The 22271-nt window shown below is 37.8% G+C and overlaps 1 protein-coding gene across 2 annotated transcripts; it reads right to left on the bottom strand.

Annotated features, from left to right (window-relative positions):
• Window positions 1–1234: 1234 nt before the first annotated feature.
• LOC136249460 (integrin beta-1-like) lies at window positions 1235–22269 on the bottom strand. 2 transcript variants are annotated; one of them, XR_010698227.1, is made up of 26 exons: window positions 22104–22269; window positions 21914–21990; window positions 21726–21824; window positions 15668–15737; window positions 15465–15596; window positions 14698–14794; window positions 14034–14130; window positions 13856–13945; window positions 13728–13808; window positions 12562–12654; window positions 12004–12099; window positions 11831–11920; window positions 11563–11639; window positions 10216–10258; window positions 10009–10152; window positions 9877–9950; window positions 9690–9746; window positions 9553–9634; window positions 9387–9468; window positions 3905–4029; window positions 3745–3846; window positions 3373–3520; window positions 3206–3318; window positions 1811–1923; window positions 1531–1587; window positions 1235–1477 (listed from the first exon to the last, which is right to left on the bottom strand). XR_010698227.1 is itself a non-coding variant. In XM_066041470.1 (26 exons), the coding sequence occupies exons 1-26, from the start codon at window positions 22165–22167 to the stop codon at window positions 1415–1417; spliced, it is 2370 nt and encodes a 789-aa protein (XP_065897542.1). In that variant the 5' UTR covers window positions 22168–22266; the 3' UTR covers window positions 1235–1414. The 2 variants fall into 2 exon arrangements, 1 of the variants encoding a protein (XP_065897542.1); XM_066041470.1 differs by having other exon boundaries at window positions 3202–3318; window positions 22104–22266.
• Between the last annotated feature and the right edge of the window lie 2 nt (window positions 22270–22271).

Raw genomic sequence — 22271 nt, forward strand, 5'->3', positions numbered from 1 at the left:
AAACTAAGGGTTAATGAGACAGAACCTTGACACAACATTTCTTGGCTCCTAATGTGGCTATTGTAGAAAGGCCCTCTTACATCTCAGAGAATGGGTATTATTAGCTAGACAGGAAATAAATAATACTATATTGACCGTTGCTTATTATAGAAACACACACATACTGGCACACACATTTTCCTTCCAACATTGTCCACTCTATCAACAGTGTTCTGGTGTAGTGGAAATTCTGTCAGACTAGCAAATTCTGAAATAATTTGAACTGATTTCTGTGTTCTGAAACACTTCCTTTCATATCAGAAACAGAAGCAATTTGCAAGCCACTATCATGAACAAGAATATACAGAACTATAGGGGTCAAAAATTTATGCATTAAATTTATATGCCTTTGAAATATCTTCTTCAAATCGTTGGTCACAACGTAAAGTTGTACTTGAACTGGAAAAAAATACTGGATTGGTTTCAGTTTTTATTTCCAGTATCTGTTGGATTGACACAGACATCACATGCTCTTTATAAAGATTTCTGACCAAATGTACGTTGTGGTGCAGGAACACTATCAAGTTTATACTGGCTTGCTGAAATAGCACTACAGTAATCATGGTCATAATTCACTGCTTTGGTGAGGCTGGACAAGTTTCTCTTGGCTGCCTCTCTGTGAAAGTGTTTATTTCTAGTCTGCTGAAGTCTGTCGGAGCTGGCTCATCCAATAGCTGTGAAAAACAAGATGCTCCATATCTAAATGCTGACCAAAAAGTTTATGGGGTAGAGAAACGTCAAAAAAAGTGGGATTGTCAACAAACATCCAGAAAGACAGTTGATCCAGTAAGGAAAACAAACCTGAGAAGTCAAATACAAATGAAACCTTAAGCTGCCGCCTGTGCTGTACCTTAAGCTGTCAGGGATAGTGACAAAATGGAAGCAATGAGTGAGGCATGATTTATAACTATTGGTCGCACCTACCCTTTTTACTTTGGTTGATTCCAGGTTTGCCATTTTTTAGTGCAGCCCTTCTCACCTTCTTCATTTATATGTAGCTATCTTTAAATTGAATACAAAATACACCATAGCTGTAACATGATTACAGTAGCCAGACAGCCCAGCTAGATCTATGTGTAGCATTTTAGACAATACAACAATACTACAACAGGTCCCCTAGTGAGATACATATTGGACTGCAGTAAAACAAGATGACTGAAGTAACCAATTGGCCTTGTCCCATACTATATGTATGTACATTAACACAATTGACACACTAATAAAATTAAATTATAGCTGTTGCATTTGTGCATGTATAAAGTTACTGAACACATATGGGGTAACCTATTCCACAAATAATGAACATGCACAACTACATAGAGAAATGTGTATAAATTCTTAATGACTTTTTTTTCTTTTTAATGTTTGTGTTCAACTATTTTCCATAGGCTGGATTTACAAAATCTTCAGTAGCTTTCTGGAATAGTGGGTTGTCATTCTGAAAAGAAGAAAAAAGTAAGACATGCTAAATGGTCAAGTATAAAAGCATACCTTAGCAAAACGAGCTCTTTCCAACTCTTTCTTCCATTGCCTAAACTCTACGATGTACTGGATAATATAAAGAAATACTATAAACGATTTAATAACAATTGTGCTTCTAATACATAAAAAAGATACAGAGCTTTAGCTAGTGCACATTTAATGAACTGACACATGCACGCACGCACGCACGCACGCACGCACGCACGCACGCACGCACGCACGCACGCACGCACGCACGCACGCATACACTACACAGACACGCATGCACATACTACACACACATACTCACCCTTAGTTCAATGATCAGCCTGATGATGATCAGAACGATGATGGCCAGTAATATTAGTCCACCCAAGATGGCTACAATAATAATCCACGGCTCCACCCCATCATCGGAACAATCTAAAGAAGGAAAATTACAATTATAGTTGTATGAGCATAACAACATGTACTCAAATGACATAGCGGCATTTCAGTGATGCAATGTTCGTGCATTAATGCTTTAGAAAGTGTCACAAAAAGATTGTGTTGTTTTTCATATTTACAAATCAGTGTACTATATGTACATTGGAAAAAAAAACCACTGATGATGATACGTGCATTGTTTGTGTGGACTAAAACTGGTCAAAACATCTCAGTTCCTCTACTGGTTATAGACACTCTATGGTAGTGCATAAACAAATGTCGATTTTAAGCTTCAAAGGTTTGAATGCAACATTCGAAGCTTTGACAAATATTGTAGCTATGTAGCCGTAGCTACATATTATGCAGTTGGTAGCAAATGGCATAATTTTGAGTGTATTGTAGCTAAATTTATTTAACAAAACAATAGTTGTCATTTTTGGCTCCCTTTGGCAAATGGTATTTCTCACATTGGCACTCAATAATTCATCTGTGTAACAAGATTGGCAGCTAGAGAAATTACAAAACAAGATGTAGCTGCTGCTAAAAGATCTTACAACTACAACAGTAGTACACAACCCGCGAAAATTCTATACAGCTTGTTCAGCAACATTCCTAACTGCACCTCATCATTAGCAGTGGGCGTGGTCACTCGTGGCGTAAGCTAATTAACTTGTTAGACAACTAGTGCCTTGTGTACAACCATATTCAATTACTTTCTAGTGTCTCAAATGTAACTAACTGTCCATGGTGAAAATGGCTCACGTCGTGATGAGCAGTTGGATTCTTGCAATCTTCTGCTGTAATTTCAATTGTCAATATAAGCCAGGTTGTATATCACTTATGTCATTTGAACAATGTACCCTTCGAACCATTGAACGAATGCAGTACATTTGTTTATGCACTAGTTGTATGGGCTGGAACAATTATTAATCTTGAAATGACACACTACAGAGCATTTAATGAGCCAAGTAAGGATATCTCCTTTGTGACCGTTCCCTAGGCTTTAGACCAAGTTTTCCTCCATAGGATATTTTTATTTTGACTTTTTGATCTGTGGAAAACTCCATCTAAAGCTAAACACTGGCTTGAGACTGATACTAAACAAGTACCGACAAGTAAAATCTTAAAGCAACTCACTACACTTCAAGTGTTATAATGGGAAACACAAAATTTGGATTCTTCACAGGCTTTACCCCGTATCCCACGGAATTAAATTTAGCTGTACTAGTGTTTTAACATATTATATTACATAGCACAAAGTATCAATTCTCTTACCTACACTCATTAATTCAACAATAGTGCCTTCACTGGTGAAAGTGATACCACTGGTACCAACAAAGTATTGATAGGCACAACCACCTTGTGAAATCTGACAAAACGATGTTAAAGAAGCTGCAAAAAAAAAATAAAAATGAAATAGATTCTGGAATATTGGCTTTAACTAACTTCCTTCAATCAAATATGTTTCAGTATTAACACTAGATTCCAGCATTTGTAATGTACAGTTTACATCGGAGCATTCTTCACCACCAGACATAGTGCTGCATATAACACAGTCCCGAAACACGGTGCACTCAGGGTTCTCAGGGCACCTCTAACAAGAAGGAAACGGCCATAATGAAACATGCCTACATTATCTGTGCTTGTACATATACTCTTTGTAAGAGGTTTTGCACAGTAAACAATAATAATAATAATAATAATAATAATACACACACAACTACAGCAATTCAAACAGACACATTATTATAGTCTGCTGGTCTGCACAACCACAACTTATTGGCTATGTAAGAGGTAATTAGTATATACACAACTTACTGCTCTGCTGCCAGTACATATCTCACAAAATGGTCCAGAAAAGATATCTTCATCACAACTACATTCACCACACCCACAACTTCCTCGGTTACTGCATTGTAACTGAATAAACCAGATCACAACATAACAACAAATACTGAAGGGGTTTAACAAGACTGACCCCCAATCCACTCTCACAGGTTTCATTACTTAATGGACAGTCACAAACTCCTCTGTCAGCTCTTGCTGTCCATCCAGGTAGACAGGTGCAGCTTCGATCACAGTTACATATACCTCTAGTTGGACCTACACAAGTACATCGATAATCATACGAATAGTACAGTACAGCCTTTTCTTTACAGAAACTGTAGAGTGTGTGTGTGTGTGTGTGTGTGTGTGTGTGTGTGTGTGTGTGTGTGTGTGTGTGTGTGTGTGTGTGTGTGTGTGTGTGTGTGTGTGTGTGTGTGTGTGTGTGTGTGTAGTGTGGAAGTGTGTGTGTGCACACGTGTGTGTAGTGTGGAAGTGTGTGTGGACCAACTATGTAAGGGTAAAGATAAAATTACACTAATTAGATTTGCACCCCCATATATAGGAGTAATTTTGCGTACCCCTACACAAAATATCTCCTATATACATAGAGGAATGCTTGTACTGAAATAGCGTACTCCTATACCAAACAGCATCCCTCTATACTATAGGAGAAATTTTGCGTAGGGTATGCAAAATGTCTCCCATATATTATAGGAGAAATTTTGTGCACCCTACGCAAAATGTCTCCCGTATATTATAGGAGAAATATTACGTAGGGTATGCAAAATGTCTTCCATATAATATAGGAGAAATTTTGCATAGGGTATGCAAAATTTATTCGAAGTGTCATGGGACCACAAAGGTGTGGGCATGTCCCATGAAAAAACATCGCCCAAAAACCAGCATCCCTTTTCGCAGATGATGAGGCAATATTGCTTGCATATGCAGTTGTATGGCTTCTCATTGTATAGTGCTACGTATAGGATTTCTATTTGTTTGTATACTGAGCAAGAAGGCTTCTACATGTACATTAATACTTAATACTGCATTGCAAATAATAGTATTTTTGCCATACTAACTATCAGTAGCAATATCAGTTCGTAGAACATTGGTGCCGATTATTGATATGGTAGAAATTGCCATATTGGCAACCGATCCGATCAGCGAGCTGATAATCGGTGCATCTCTAAGCATAGTGGATACTTCACTTTTCACGGGACGCACGGCACCATTTCTTTCTTTTGGTGTGGTACAGTATGTGTGGGTTCACCAGTCATAATAATTATTATTTACAAAAGTTAAGAAACAAGTACAAACAAATTGGAATTTCAACTAGAGTAGGGATTATAGCGAATCAACAAAAAGTATTGAAACAAGCTTGGTGACATAACTTTGTTTACCGTGTTAGACAGACAGACAGAGACACAGAGAGAGACACACACAGATAGAGAAAGACACACAGACAGAGAGAGAGAGACACACACACAGACAGACAGAGTGACACACACAGACAGGGAGACAGACAGAGAGAGACACACACACATGCATGCACAAAGACACACACAACAGAGAGAGAGAGACAGAGAGAGAGAGACAGAGACAGAGAGAGAGACAGAGAGAGAGACAGAGAGAGAGACAGAGAGAGAGACACAGAGAGAGAGAGAGACAGACACAAGAGAGAGAGAGAGAGAGAGAGAGAGAGAGAGAGAGAGAGAGAGAGAGAGAGAGAGAGAGAGAGAGAGAGAGAGAGAGAGAGAGAGAGAGAGAGATAGACAGAGTGACACAGACAGATGGACAGACAGACAGAGACAGAAAGAATGGCAGCAGTAGATCATTTTATACAGGCCTATACACTCTCCCTCCACTATTATTAACTCTTGGTGTAACAATTACCCGTAAGAAGATGCAAGAGCAAGGTGATGATGCTACTGCAGTAGCCACCTCATTGTGGCATGGAAATGATCCTGCCAGCAAAGTGTGGAAGCAGAGTTTGATGTGGCAACATATTTTAGAATGCTTCGAAGCAGGCCAGATGACTTCATTTCCTTAGACATCCAAAGAGTAAAGAATGAATTAGGACATAACAGCAAAATATAAAGCACATTTACATATCACATCCACTGCAAATGCAGACAACGATACAAATCCAGGGATGTTATGAAGAACGTGCAAAGACTTTACAGCACAAGTGCTGAAGGTCTGTAGGACTCCAGGTCCTACAGCCTGTTTAAAGTTGTTACAGAAATTACGTGCATCGATCCTCTCAATATCAACGGCTTTTACTGTTTTTCCATTCGCCCAATCGCACGAAACAACATCACCCAAAAATAGCCTCAATTTTCCCTGATGACGATGAGGCAGTATTGGTTATGCAAAACTAAGCCCAAACAAGCCTTCAGATCAACTCGAAATGCTTTCAACAAGTTGCTATGGAATTTAACAAAATATATCATACAGTACGGTAGTACTGTATAGTATGGACATCGGAGGTGTGGGGGCGATCTGTGATATAATATAATCCAAAAACCTGCGATTTTTTCTCACAACGACATGACAGTATTAAAACCAAGCCCAAAAGTGTCTTCAGATCGACTCGAAACGCTTCCGTCAAGTTGCTACAGAATTTAAAAAAAAATTATCTAACAGAATTTTCTACTGCCTGCCTGACGCCTTCAGTCAAGCGTAGCGGAAAACTGGCTACAGCTACAGCCCTAATTCTTTTGCAGAAACCTTTCTAGTTCACTTAAGAAAAAACCTTTGGTATATTGATAAACATACAATGCTTGCGCTATTGTCTTACCTTTTATCCTTCTTTATCATGGCCATCAGTCAAGGTTCTACCGCTGAGTGTTAATAGACTACAGTACGGCTTCCATCTACCAGTGTATATTGCATCAAACTATTCGAATACACGTGGTCGCCGGTTGCACCAAAAACACAAACGTACGCGACTCATTGTTGATGTCAATCAGAGAGAGCAACTCACGGCGAACTATATAGCAATGTGTAAGTCAATAAATATAGTTTATTTAGTAACAATGTTAAACCGAGTCGGGTCATCCAGGTCCTGCTTTACAGATTATTCGGGTCTGACCCCATGTGCTAAATTAAATGTGGACGTGTTACTACACGTCATAGTGTAGCCCTGCTTCTTTCATGAGCCATGCCCACTTACGTAAATTACTGTCTGTAGACATAAGGTAGCCACGCCCATTCATCAGTCCGTAGGTATGCACGAATCCACGTCCACTATTGCCTGCAGGCTTATGTAGAGCCACGCCCACTGATCAGTTGTTATTGTAGAAGTCATAATTGTGCTGTGATTAACTCTTTTAAAATATAAGCCTTTTCCATAATGACGTCACATTGGTTTTCTATTTGGGGTACTCTTATATTTTCGAGTATTGCGTCCTATGATGACAAGTTTTTCATGAACCATTTTGTTGTTAATAAAGGATGATACTGAAGCGAAATTACCAGGTATGGTTACAACGTATATAAAGGAATGATATTTCTACTCAACCTTCAAAACCAGCCGAAATTTTCAAAACCCACGTAAACCATTTTATTCCGCTGCGTTATACCCATACCTGTTAGTTTTAGCTCGATATCTTCTTCCTGGATCACACAAACGATCGATCTTTATTTGTTGCCCAATATCATCTGTACTTGAAAACATTAGAGTCCCCCAAATAGAGATTGCCATTTTTTCTTCTGACGTTATTATGGAAAAGGCTTATTGTGACTAGTTTTGTGGAAAGCACACTATTTAGTGGTCATGAGCTTGCAAAAAAACTTTACATACAAGTATAAGAAAAAATTAGGAATTTTAAATTAGAGTAGGGACAGTGTATAGTGCTGCAATAAAAAGTACTGAAACAAGCTGGATCGGAGTAGTACGTAATGTCCAAATACTGTAAAACAATAAGAAGTGAATATCCCTACTGTACATTGAATACTTGTATATATATATATATTTAATGGAATTCTCTACTGACTGAATGAGTAACTGACTGACCGACTGATGCCTTCAGACAAGCGTAACTCAACAACGGCTAAGGCTACCGGCTTGATTTCTTCACTGTTTGACGTCACTTCGGCCCGAGAGGTGCCTTTCAGACAATAATTGATATACCATTTCTTTCTTTTGGTATGCATGGATTGCAGAGGTGTTTTTCGAACAGTTCTTGATTCAAAATGCTGTGTAATGAGTTGAACATAGCTGACAACAGATACTTCACTTTTCAAACGATAATTGATATAGCTGGGGCACGCAGCGCCATTTCAGATGGGTATATGTGGGTTCACCAGTCATAATTATTAATTACAAAAAACACTTAACAAACAAGTACACAAAAAAATTTGGAATTTTCAGGAGCATAGCACATCGATAAAAAGTACTGAAATAAGTTGGAGTAGTGCATGATATTTAATCACGGTAAAACAATAAGAAGTGTTATATCCCTACTGTGCTCAAGATACCATAACGGAAATGCACAGTAGGGATATAACACTTCTTATTGTTTTATTGTGATTTAATATTGTACACTATTCCAGTTTGTTTCAGTACTTTTTATCAATGTGCTATGGTCCCTACTCTAGTTGAAAATTCCAAAAATTTTTGTGTACTTGTTCATCAAGGATTCCATTAAATGTTATGCCATCTCTGTACATTGAAGTACATGGATATTGTACATGACCGTTTGTTTAGAGCCACTATAGTGGCATTCAGGGTTAAAGGTTAATGGTCCTTAGCACTTTTAGCCATACAATAAGCATTGCATTAGCATCACAGTTTTATATCAGCATTCTGTTTTTTTTCTACCTTATTGTATCGCCAATAGCGGATAGATAAATTCATGATGCATACACTATAGCAGTTGCGATTGGTGAAAAGCACATTTCAGGCCAAAGCAAAATGAATAGTGAAGAAATCAAGCCCATAACAAAATAATACCACTGGTCAACTTATGGCTGAAGGCATTAGTAAGTTAGCAGAAAAATTAGTTGAATAGAAACAAAAAAAAATTCATATAGAAGTATCAGGAGTCAATTTGAAGACATACTATAGGCTTGATTACTACTAACCAATGCTGCCAAGGTGCCATGAAGGTATTGTGAGGCTGGTTTTGGGGTGAGATTTGCTAGAAAAACCCCAAATCTTCATGATCCCTTATATACAGTTACTATGATATGGGAGACAAGAGACATATTGCATGGGGCACGCAAAATTTCTCCTGTAATATACAGGAGACATTTTGCGTACCCTATGTAATATTTCTCCTATAATATACGGGAGACATTTTGCGTAGGGTGCACAAAATTTCTCCTATAATATATGGGAGACATTTTGCATACCCTACGCAAATTTCTCCTATAGTATAGAGGGATGCTGCTTGGCGTAGGGGTACACTATTTCAATACAAGCACTCCTCTATATATATAGGAGATATTTTGTGTAGGGGTACGCAAAATTACTCCTATATATATGGGGGTGTGAATCTAATTAGCGCAAACTTGTACATTACCACTACATAAATGGTCCCACACTATATTTTATGATCTTCTTTATACTGTAGACAATAGGTGACTAGAAATACTTTGCATCTGTAATAAACTGTAAACACACGTACCCCCACAAACCAAGTTCCTGTCATCACGATCACAAGAGAAGTTGTCACACTCACAGGCTGGACCAAAGAACCTTCTACCATCCTAAGGGGAAACAAATACCACACAATGTGCACACTAAATAAGCGATACACAGAAACACTCATGCATAGTTTGATGATCACTTACTTCTAGTTCATTGCACTGGCAAGTATTACAGATACAAGTGCCACGATCTTGAGAAGTACATACCACACCGTTTGGCCCCAATCTAGCACATTTTAGTACCTGACTTACACAGTAAGTATACTATACATGAAACTTACGGACAGTCATCTACTGCTGTGACATTGTCTGCGCTACACTCACACCTATCACCAACCCTGAAAATGTAATACGCAATAGTGTATGACATATTCTATATATGCATATTGCTAACTATAGTGCACAGGATATTATAAAAATGCAGCACTTTAAAAGGACACTTGCGTACAATAAGTATATTGCACTTACCATCCTGGATCACATTCACACAGACCACAAACAAGATCGCCATTACCCATATTGCAGATTGGATCAGCACGGCTCTAGGATAAATATACTATAAATAACAATGCACATTTGCAAGCAAAATGTTTTTCATACAGGATTATCGGTACATTCACAGTCACAAACTCCTTCTATCTCCACCACAAATTGTCCAAAGCCAGGAACCCTTACAGTCAGGTTAGCACCATTCTGTAACTCTTCTGTACATGACTGAGCTGACAGAGAAACTATAAAATTTGCCTAAAAATTAAAAAAAGAGCTTATAATGACTATATATAACTGTTATTGGAAGAGATTACTTACTGTCTCTTGTATCTGAACTCCTGTGCAAGCTAGATTGTTAATGCTATCAAGTTGAAAATTTTTATAGTAAATTTATTGATAAAGACATATCAAAGCTATACAAAGTAATGACATGTAGCATTTAACTACATATATGTATGACCATGTAAGTACAGTAGGTTGATTGACCCGAGGAGGTTGGAGTCCGTTGGACACAATTTAAGTGCCACTAAAATAAATTATACAAAGGTCTACTTGTATGGAGTGGAGTGAACAGTAGCGTTGATATACGTAAAGCAGTGAGACATCATCATTTCTGTTTATAATTACATACACGATCAGTTTGATGAAGTTATACAGGCGACAAAGTGGTTTTTGGTATTTCACCAACAAAACAAAGTACATCTCCTTAGAGTTTACGTGAAGAGTGATCTGAATATTGCCCTGGTCTACCCCACCATTTTCTCATTTTGCATTGCAACTATTGAGGGTTACGTGAAATACCAAATAAAACTATGCAATTAAAGAAGGTAAGCGTGTCCAACCTTTTCTGGTTGGTTGACTGTATTGGGTGAGCTCCAATTGGGGTGGTGGGTGGAGGGGAGGGCTTAAAGAGGAATGTGTACAGGGATGAGTTAGGCCAAGTCATGGACCATTCAGAGCAGAAAGGACATTTACATTACTGGTATATATCCAACATACAGAGCTCATTCAAGGCCCCAGACTGCTTGTGTATATGGCTCACTGCTGGGTGTGGTAAAAGCAGCTAATACAAGAAGGTCACTTAATAATCATATAATTATCCCTTTGAACCCAATCAATTCATGAAACTTTTGCACAACTCCGTTTCATTCTGCATGCTTTGGGTTACAATGATGGGGTCCGTTTCAAGATTGCTTGATGAATGGGGATTTGAGTGATATGTAGTTTTATGCCAAAAGACATCAAGGAAGTTATAAAAAACATCATTTTAAACAAGACACTGTTTTTTTAAAAATGCGTTATTTCTTCTTCGAAATATACATGGCCATAACTCCTGCATACTTCAGTGCATGGATTAACATACTGTCATGGGCGTTAAGACCGGTTTTCCCACAAATATGGCCAGACTTTGGAAAATCAGTCTTATAATATCAGAATTTTACACTTCATGGTGTTAACACTATGAAAACTAAGAACCTGCTGGAATATTTCACAGAATTACCACAATTCACACTACTGATAGCCAGTTTAAAGTTTTATTCATAAACATTTGAGCTGTCAAATCCTTAAAACTGGTTTTCCCTTCCAAAATCTGGCCAAGTATGTACTATTGTATTAAAGTATATTATGGCAAACACATCATACAGTACAAGATATAATGCTTACTTGTCACACATGGGCACTATATCAACTTCAAGGCCTGGAAGATCATCTGGTAGCAGTCTTATTGTTTGAGATATGGTCTACACAAAAGCACACACACATGAGTACACCAAACATCAATACAACCAATCAATATAGATACATAATTTAGATTTTTAAAGCATAGCATGACAGTGAACAGTATCAACCAAACAGCTGAGAAAGAAGTAGTTCATTCAGAAGTTTACTTTTTATATCTACAGTATTTATCAGTAACAAATATAGTACTTACATTGTACGTGTCATTAATAAGGTTAACAATGTTGCTGGAATCTCTTGCCAATGTCCCGACAAAAGCTGAATCCAATACTTGACGGAGATTCTGAGAAATACATGTATGAAACTAGTATTACATACTACACCACAAATATGTTAGAGTACAACAGATCGGTTCATATTGCTAACCTCATAAAATGGACGTGCCGTTGCTTCTGCAGCAAAGATTGGGATAATGTCAAACTGTCGTAGCAAAGAGTTTAATTGACCAACAGATGGGTAGTCCTATAACCAAATGCACCGTTTATAAGCATCATTCAGTCATAAAGAAATAGATATATTTACACCCATAATGTTAAGTAGCAAGTGAGAATGTCTAACTGGGGTAAATATGCATTGCCACTAGTACTACCAGAATGTGAACACCTCACTCTGTTGTTTTTTTTGAGGCTTTATCATTTTCAACACCAATAAATAGGTATTATTTTGATCAAAGGTGAACTTGTGGCAGTGAGTTTTTTCAGGGTAACCTTACTGAACTCTTGCACGTATTGTATAGTATACCCATACAGTACACACTAGGAATGCAATAAATATTGCCTATGAGATAATATTGCGAAGGCAAAATACATGTGATAATGGTATTGCGAGCACTTGCTTAGGCGATATTGGCAATTTATTGAAATATTGCCCAACCCTAGTACACACATACACCATGTTCTGATCACAGTGCATTTTTTCACTTACAAATTGTCCTGCTCGTGAATCTGAGTACATAAACACATTACCTCTTTGTGTGAGGTAGCACATACCATCGTGGGGTACTACCACGCCACCCAACTAAAAAACAACAACACATACTCAATTTAGGGCCATGTATTCAAATACAGGTACTCTCTAGGATGACGAATATACTAGTTACTTGTGGCCATACCTACATGACATGCATACTGAGCCGTAATCAGTTTACAACCTTTACAACAATAATACACATACTATAGCAACCAATTTTTAAGTGCTACTGGCAAGCAAAGTGCACTATAAATTTAAACTCTTTTTAATGTCTTCACAGTATTCAACACACACACACACACACACACACACACACACACACACACACACACACACACACACACACACACACACACACACACACACACACACACACACACACACACACACACACACAGGGACTAAAAAATCTACCTGAGATGAGTAGTTACAGCTGTTACACTGTTATGCTTTGTATACCGTATATCAATTAAATTTGGCAGTGAACTAAATTTGGCGAATTGGCGATTCGTCACTAATCCGCCAAATTTAAATTTCGTCAATATTATTTTCAAACCTTGGTTGTTGAAGTAGATTTTTGACAAAGCTTCGACTGCTGAAACTGGTAAATTAGTGTGGTTCCACGCCTGCAAATGGGTGTGGCTTACTGACTAGGCTAGAACTCGATTAGTGGGCGTGGCTCCACATAAACTTGCAGACAGCAGCAGACATAAATTTGTGTGTAGCCATTGATAAATGGGCGAGTATGCCTACAGACAGCAAATAATCCTGAAAGTGGGTGTGGCCACGAAAGAAATTGGAGCACAGATATTCGGCGTCTTTGGAAGCAGGACCAGAATAATCTTACTACAGCGAGTCAGTACAGCATCGTCGCCATTCGCCAATTTTTCAGTGAGAGCATTTCGCCAAATTAAAATTTCGCCAACTGCAATTTTATAGCAAATCGCCAAATATTAGTTTCGCCAATATTTGTTGTCATACGGTATATTACAGATGCACAAAACAACTAAGTACTGTTTTATACTGCTACATTAGTTATGTTAAACAGCCAGATACTAAGTTATACTGAGACAACTTTTCTGAAGAGGCAAACCCACCTTTACCATACAGCATATACTTACTTTTCCATCTCCAGCAAAATGAAACCCTGCATCGGTAAGGTATACTAGAATATGACGAGCATTATCTCTCCATCCTATGATCTGCAAGAACAACATAAAAATCATAAAGTAAAATCTAACCAACTTACATCCTGACAGACAATGGTTTGAAGCAATGCATCGAAGCCACCTTCTGGAGAATCTAGATTGCCAGAAATTATTTCATCTTGGATTTCATTCTATAGGAATTTAACAAGAGCACAGTAACTAGACAGAAATTTAATACAAAGCAGATGGACAGAACACTACAACAAAATGTTAGCTTACAACAAACTCTGCAGCATCATTACTGAGTGTAAAAGTGTGGCGAGCACTATATGTCGGTTCACAACGGACATTAGGATCTTGACATGGGTTTTCGAGCCTGTACAATGAACAAATTAATATTACATAATATGACATGGGCTTGCAAATCATACAATAGCAGGAGATACAGTGAATTTTAATGTACAAAAAAATTTAAATAGTGGAAATTTAATTCCTACTTCAGCCTGTCAACTGCATAACCATTACTGAAGCAGAGATTAAATGGCCACTAGCATAGCTACAGGTATAGATGACCTCCCTTGTTTCGCTACTTTTTATTTCTATGATCCCTACTCAAATGCAAATGTTCTAGTTTTTAAACTAAGTACATGCCTGGTTAATTAAAACTGGACCGGGGAATGTGTGTCTGCATGTATGCGTGTCTGTCCACACACCCACACGAGCAAACAAGTTTCAAGCTACAGTAAACAAGCCTCACATTCTATGAACATAGGCTATTTATGGACTGTATTGAAGGTTAGCTTTGTTTTTTTTTAATGCTTTCTTGAGGAGGGATAGGCAGGAAGCCCCAAACCTTCGTGATCCCTACTACACAACAGTATTACCATAGAACCATACTGTTCAGAAGTTACATGGAAATCATGAACACGTATGGAAGACTAACCTTGTCCGCTCAACGGATATGTAGGGCACTCTTGGTTTATCCACAAATGACCCAAATCCCAGTCGGAAGTTGGTGGTTATGGCACTGATAGTGCTAGCTATAAAAAAAGGGAAAAAAAGTTTATTGTTATGCAAGGTAGTATGCAAGGTAGTATGCAAGGTAGTATGCAAGGTAGTATGCAAGGTAGTATGCAAGGTAGTATGCAAGGTAGTATGCAAGGTAGTATGCAAGGTAGTATGCAAGGTGCAGACAATAGTTTGCGTCAACATATGTGACCGGGCCTGCGAAAACAGGGCATGTGGGCACAAACTACACCATGTCACTCTACAGGTCATATCTCAGTGCTGGAACCGAATATTTGCATTTTGTTACTTGCATCATAAAGCCAATTCAATTCTCACTAGATGCTCAAAATTGCATTGCCATAACATAATAGTACAAAAAGTTATGAGTGATGACAGTTTGAAAAAGTAGGCAAAAATCATGTGCCCACATGCCCTATTTTCACAGGCCCAGTCACATATGTTTATACCAAGAGCTATCCTTCATTATAAATTCTTCACTATACACAACTTCTTTGACTATTACTATTAGAACATGATACACTAGTATGCCTACTGTTTTGTAGAGCAATAACAGATACAACTTGTATGTGTGACTGTTCTATTAGAAATAAAATAATGCTTAGCCTGGTTGTTGACTAAGTTTCGATCAATAATTACACACACATGCACGCACGCACACGTATGTATTCATAATGCACTAACCCAACTGTTCAGCCAGATTTCTGAGATTTTCTAAATCATCGTTCATTGAGAAAGACTGGTCCATTAGGTAGTAAACATCAACTGGAAAATTGTTAGCTGGTTGAACACTGACATTGATAGTCTGGGGTTGTCCTGGAAGGTTACACACATACTGTAACACACACGCACGCACACACACTACCAGTGGTATATATGTATATTACCTGGTCTTAGACGAACACTAAATCTCTGAGGAGATACCTGAACAAAGTCGTCACCACCAAAGTCATTTTGCTAAAGTAATATACAATACAATACAATGTAAGCAACAACAATACAAACACTATAATATGTGCAATACTGTACAAGACAGAATTTAGAGTGCACACAAATGTAGACTCTTAAGAAAAGATACACACATACAAATTTGAGATATCCAACTATAATATGGTACTATCGAGTGAGTAAAGTTAGGATAATCACTGCATCAAATAACAGCCTATCACATGTTGTGCAGTGATGCTATGTATTTTATCAAAGTTTTGTGCAGTTTTATACGCATCATACACTACAGTAGTACTGTGTATTAGAATCACAGAGGGTTGTACTTTCTCTTAAAAAAAAAAGTGTATGTAGACATTGAACTATTTCAGGAATCAGGGCTAGGGATTAAATGTTCACTAGTATATTTGCAGGTGTTGACTAGCTCTCTTCAATGATCTCTAATCAAACCTTGTAGAGAACACTACCAGCGAGCAAGGAGACTTAGACATCAGACTACCCAAGATGTACATAGTACAACATGACCTAAATACATGTAGACTTACAGACAACCTACATATATATCTGTACATGACCATTATTATGTCAACATATCATGTTGACAATTTGTTTAATGTACTCTTCATAGTACAACAGTTTGTTTAGAAAATCAGACTCCTATCACAATTCCATGAAGAAAGAAAAAGTACAGTATCTTACTAAGGACTGTTTCTGTGTTCCCTATAGGTTCTCTACCAATGCAGTTTTACATACGAAAAAGGACCACCTCCTTAAAATTTGTCAGATTCGTATGTAGAGTTCCAATGTATCTACAACTATATTACAAGGACTGTTACAAAACCACAACATGTTGATTATAGACTGCCTAAGCCCACATGTCCACAGACTATATACAGTACTTGTCACAGTAGACAAATTCGTGGGGTATGTGCAGTAGAGGTGATTGTTACATGTCCATCTTTTCATGCAGTCCTCAGCAATCAAACCAACAACAATTATATGATTGACAGCACGCAAACGTAGCCAGAAATTGAGAAAGCCCATTTCATTCTTTCTTTGAGGTATGGATATACTTTTACTAGGCCACTAAAAACATAGGGGTAGGACAAGCCTACGTGAATTTATAATAGTATTGTGCAAACACTGAAAGGGCTTATAGCGATGACGATGCATGGTACAGGGAGTGTAGAACGGTTTTCATCAACAGATGATTATAATAGGAATGTTGATGTATAATCTGGTATTTCAACAGGAGTATCACTTGTTTAATAAAAATATTTTGACTGGCGCTTCATGGTGCACATGGGCTTAAGCGCGTCATGATCCCCCCCCCCCCCCCCCCCCCCCCCCCAATAGAAGAGAGATGCCATTGGCCAGAGATGGCATCATCAAACATCTTGTGGTATAAAAAACAACAACTAAATCTCCAATAGAATCAACTATCATGTTTAGCCATTCAATGAAAAACCTGTGTATGAAATACAATCACTCATGCCCATCATAGGGTTAAATTAATGTGATGCATGCAACCTCTTCTGGTCACCCTTCAATTTTTCCCCGACTAGTCCAGTGTTTAAACTATAAAAGTAACCATACTGTAGGTTTTAATGAGTCAGCCAGCTGAAGCATATCTGTATGGACTGCCTAGGTGGTTGGTTGTTGTAGCAAGTCTTTATTATGGACTCTGGCTGGTAGGCACTCTGTACTTCATACAACTGTAATACTAAGAAGAAACAGGAAAAAGCATGGTTTTGAAACCCTCTTGGCTTCATCATAATCTTTTTGATGTAGTAGCATTTCCCAGAGGGAGGCATGCAGACATAAGCAAGCACTATCACAAAGATGTAATTGGATAATATGATTCATTTAATGATGCCTAAACCAGTAACTGCTGGATTGTAAGACTCCCTGGAGATTTGGAAAACATCCTAATTACATCCAGAGATAACAACAAATCGTTATCAACTCAGAGGACTACATGTAGCTATTGCCTCAGACAACTTACCTTGAGGTCACAGTATACGAGGACAAGAAAGCTACTGAACATGATTATCTACTATAATAGTGTCCAGTGCTCCTATTTGAATAGAGGACTAAAAATACAATACCAAATTCCTGTTCATTCCTGACTTTTGTTAAACATTATTACAAGCATAAGAAAATATACCCTAGCAGGAACAAATTGAAGGAAGATCATTTAATCTCATGTGTACATAATATGTCTACTAAAATGGAAAATTCAATTGTTACAGTATTTCATTGAATACACATACGTAAATGTGTTGTTTACACCAACCACTGCAAAAAAGCACATCAACATTCTCCTTATACAACAATGCACCCTTCCAAGATGAAAGAGTTTTGTTGGATGAATGAAGTTCAGGCTTCTCTTAACTAACTAGCCTAGTTACTATAACCAGCTGCAGTACTTACCACACTGCAATTCAAACCATTAGAAACAAACCTGAACTGCATGCACGTACAGTAACAATAGCCACGACACAGCCTATGTACTCACTGTAGTGGATGTCTAGCTGACATGCATTACCAGTAATATAAAGAAAGTAGTGTTGCATCGATATGAGATTTTGCCGATATTCCAATAACCGATATTGGATAATATTTTAAAACCGATACATGTAACCGATCCGATATAGCACAGTATTCTGTTTTGTAGCAATTTTTACTAGAAATTTGATTGTGAAGGATCAATTTAGCTTGTTTATAGTGGCAGTATATTGCTACAACAACAACAACTGACAGTACACTGAAGCAGTAATAACAACATTGCAATACAACTCTATGCATTTATAAACATCATTTGGTGCACATGAGCATGTATTTCTAAATACATGCATATATCTGTATCTGCTGCTTTTTTCATCGTGGTGCCGATCCGATACCAATATACAAAAAAACAAAGCCGAGATATGGTTTTCCGATAAGATCTGGTTATCGGTGCAACACTAAAAGAAAGTAGTGTAGATTTACATATTATCAAGAGTTCATAATATACATACTAAGGAGAGTATCCTACTCTCATATACCCCTGTAGAAAGGCGTATCGTGAAGTTATGACGTAACACTTCTGAGTTCGCCGGTTTTTCTTTGTATAATTAATGATGTCATTAGTTGAACATGGTATCGATTGAACGCGTGCCTACCAACGTCGTTAGCAACCAAATTAACTCCAGCTCTAAGCGTTTCTCACCCAACTACAATCGTTCCTTCATGGGTTAAGACCGCTTCGTAGGCGTTTCTTACTAGGCCATTCGCGAATACGGCTATCCTGAGCACCGCAAGTGTGAAACGGTGCTAACGATTCTTGCACTTTTGCGGCTTCCTGTACGTCACAAACCGCAACATCTTGTCGTTACGTCATAACTTCACGATACGCCTTTCTACAGGGGTATATGAGAGTAGGATACTCTCCTTAGTATATATATTATGAACTCTTGATATTACTAACCATCTTATTGCCATGATCCTACAAAACTGTTTACCTTTAAAACAAGTTGTCATAGCTGAAGATCTTTTGCCATTGCGTTTGTAAGCGAAATGGCACAATGTTTCATATTTCACACAAATCAGCATCTCTAAATAAATTAGTGTGTCCATTTTAATTTTGTCACACTGTACAACTTATTCCTGCCTGGTCCTTATTTATATGTGATACCCATGTAAGGCTCAAGGTTCATGTTCATTTGTGTGAATGGTAATATCATATCTCTAAAAGCGGATGTGACTTTATAATTAGCGGGAAAGAAACAACCAAAACATTTTGGGAAGATACCAAAACATTTCTGGATTGATCTAATGGGGAAACACAAAATCATAGCATTAATCATCATGTGAAAACAAACATCTCCACTTGATGTATGCTTATGTATTTCTGTGAAAGCCTAAAAGAAACTTTTTCACTTTTGGGTTGTTTCTCAAGACACACGTTGGGTTGAAGTGTACCATACAACCAACATTAGCAAAGTTGGGGTAGAAATTTAAAACTTGACATTTTGATGGTGAAATATCAATTTTCATCTTCTTCACACATCATCCTATGACACACTACTGTACAACCAAATATGGCGCATGAAAATAATGAAGTTGTTTAATTTGTCACATTCATAAAAGTTTCTTAGCTAGGAAAGCCATACAAAGTATTCAATAGCTAGAAAAGAAGGACTCTTATGGGTTGAATTTTCTTCTTTGAGAACACTAAGATGTTTGATGACACATGACTGACCACCTCTGATCAACTGTTGTACTTATTGAAAACAAGATGATTTGTATGTGTTGATGCAGTGAACCAAAATGTCTGCCAATATACTCATTTAGTTACTACACAAGTTTAATGTTTAATAAACAATCGTACCTCTAGAAATATTAGCAAGGGTCTCCATTCCTTATATATATAAAAATATATACTTGAAAGTGCTAATTGCTAGTTTCTATACCTAATGCCTACCAATTTAATTGAGAATTTTAGAAATTCGATATAAAAAAATGTGACCGATCTGCAAAAACCCAACATAATGGCGCATTTTTCAAATTCTTTATTATTGAATATTTATAATCTACTTAGCCAAGTGTATGCTCTGGCCAAGTTTCAGCCTTGTATGCCAGCAACTTTTGGAGTTACAGCCCTACAAAGTAGCAGCAACAGAAAGATCAATTGTGACTGTCTCTGGGAAAACCGGTCTTATCGCCCATTTAAAAGTATCGAGAAACGTCGGTTTTAAATATTCAGAGTGCTGTGGCTGGCCAATGGTGGTAGCTACGTATACCAAATGTTCACACGTTTTACGACAATTTCTTATCTTCCTGATCATCCACTGAAGAAGTAGTCAACAGCTAAGTTTCCCGCCATTTTAGATAGTTTTTAAACCGAGGTTGTCTGGTATCAGGTGAGCTGCAAAAAGGGTGGGAGGCGGGGGCCCTGGAAGGCAGGCAAGATGGTGTTCAAAAATTGAAAAGGAACGTGTTGGGATGAATTAGGCCAAGGTATGGACCATTCATGACTCAGAACTGGCTAAAATGAAAGGAAATTTACAGCACAGATCATTGTCCAACACCACAGAGCTGTACAACCACACACAGCCATCTCCTGGTTGGCCAGGGCTCCATCAAGACCCCAGACCACTCGTACGGCTCGCCACTGTGGTTTAAAAAAGCAGCCAGCAACAGCAGACCACTTTACTCTGGTCGACTGTGGCAGTGAAACTTGATAGTGCATTCATTAAACTTTGTGTTTGTGTGAAAAAATCAAACTTCCTGTCTTGGACGATAAGAACGGTTTTCGTAGATCCAGTCACAATTTGTGCAGCAAGTATTAGGAAAATAAATTACAGGTGTTTACAAAAACGACTGTAACTTACAAACGCAATGCAGTACAGAGTTGCAACTTGCACCATCGCGTTCGCCATGAATAGGGAAGTCCATTACGTGGTAGGCTTTTTCTCCTACCATCTTTCTACGCTCATACGGAGACGAAATCAGTGAAGAAAAATCGATCGCGTAGACCACTTCAACATGACATAAGCAAACGTCCATAACTCACATATACTTTAGGCTACTGCTAGGAAACGAACTCCCCTTGAATAGGTGAATAAGATGGTATCCATGTTTTTATCATTACAACCTTTCTTCACAAAGAACAAAGCATTTAAAACCTTTATGATTTTTTTTTCATTTACGCAAATATTTTATCCATGGCAATCAATAGCCTATACTGAAAATTTAGGCTTGCGCCATTATGTCGGGTTTTCACAGATCCGGTCACATATATACATCTACATACATGACATTATAAACAAGGGCCATACAGCAATATACTGAATTAGTGACTTTACCATACAATAGGGTAGAGCCACATGAAGTACTATTACCAAATAAGCCTCAATCACAATATTAGTAGTATTAATGTTGTGTCCCTGCCCTTGGGCCTGGGGATCTGTACACTTGTTCAGTACCCATCACATGTACAAATTTCTTAATATTTACTTGTTCAACTGTTGAGTTTCCTGTTGGGTTTTGGATGAACTCGCCAGTACATCCATGATTAACTGCATCTTTCTCTATACATCTTGATTCAGTGAAATTCTATAAAACAGATATAAATGTCCGTGTAAGCATCATACAAAATCAATGTGCGTTTGTGAAGGTATACTTGTACACACGTATAAACTCACCGATTCGGTACACCAAAAACAACTCGTTGGCAGTGTGATACAGGAGGCACAGCTTGTGGCCAACGAGCACATCTGGCCTAAAATACATACAAAACTTATAATTCAAGTAATCTTCACGAGGTAGCTACCCTTTACAACCTTGTTGCAAAACAGTAAAACAGTGTATTCGACCGTTGTGGTCAAAACTCACCATATGTCACGTCGAAGCAAGCCAAACAGGCTAAGGATAGAACTATTACTTTAAGCGAACACATAATCTACTAGTTTACAACGAAAATGAATCAAAAAACGTGAACAGCTTTATCAATCACTCTCAGTATAGGATGATCATCAAATTCTTGTGGTAAATTACGGATGC

The sequence above is a fragment of the Dysidea avara genome, chromosome 3 (genome assembly GCF_963678975.1).
Source record: "Dysidea avara chromosome 3, odDysAvar1.4, whole genome shotgun sequence".
Classification (NCBI taxonomy): Eukaryota; Metazoa; Porifera; class Demospongiae; order Dictyoceratida; family Dysideidae; genus Dysidea; species Dysidea avara.

Excerpts from the sequence above, each read along its gene's own strand:
- LOC136249460 (XM_066041470.1), bottom strand. The coding sequence starts at position 22,167 with ATGTGTTCGCTTAAAGTAATAGTTCTATCCTTAGCCTGTTTGGCTTGC. Across the intron at positions 11,921-12,003 it reads CGGCACGTCCATTTTATGAG|AATCTCCGTCAAGTATTGGA; the intron begins GTTAGCAATATG and ends TGTATTTCTCAG. Across the intron at positions 3,847-3,904 it reads CCTGTGAGAGTGGATTGGGG|TTACAATGCAGTAACCGAGG; the intron begins GTCAGTCTTGTT and ends TGGTTTATTCAG.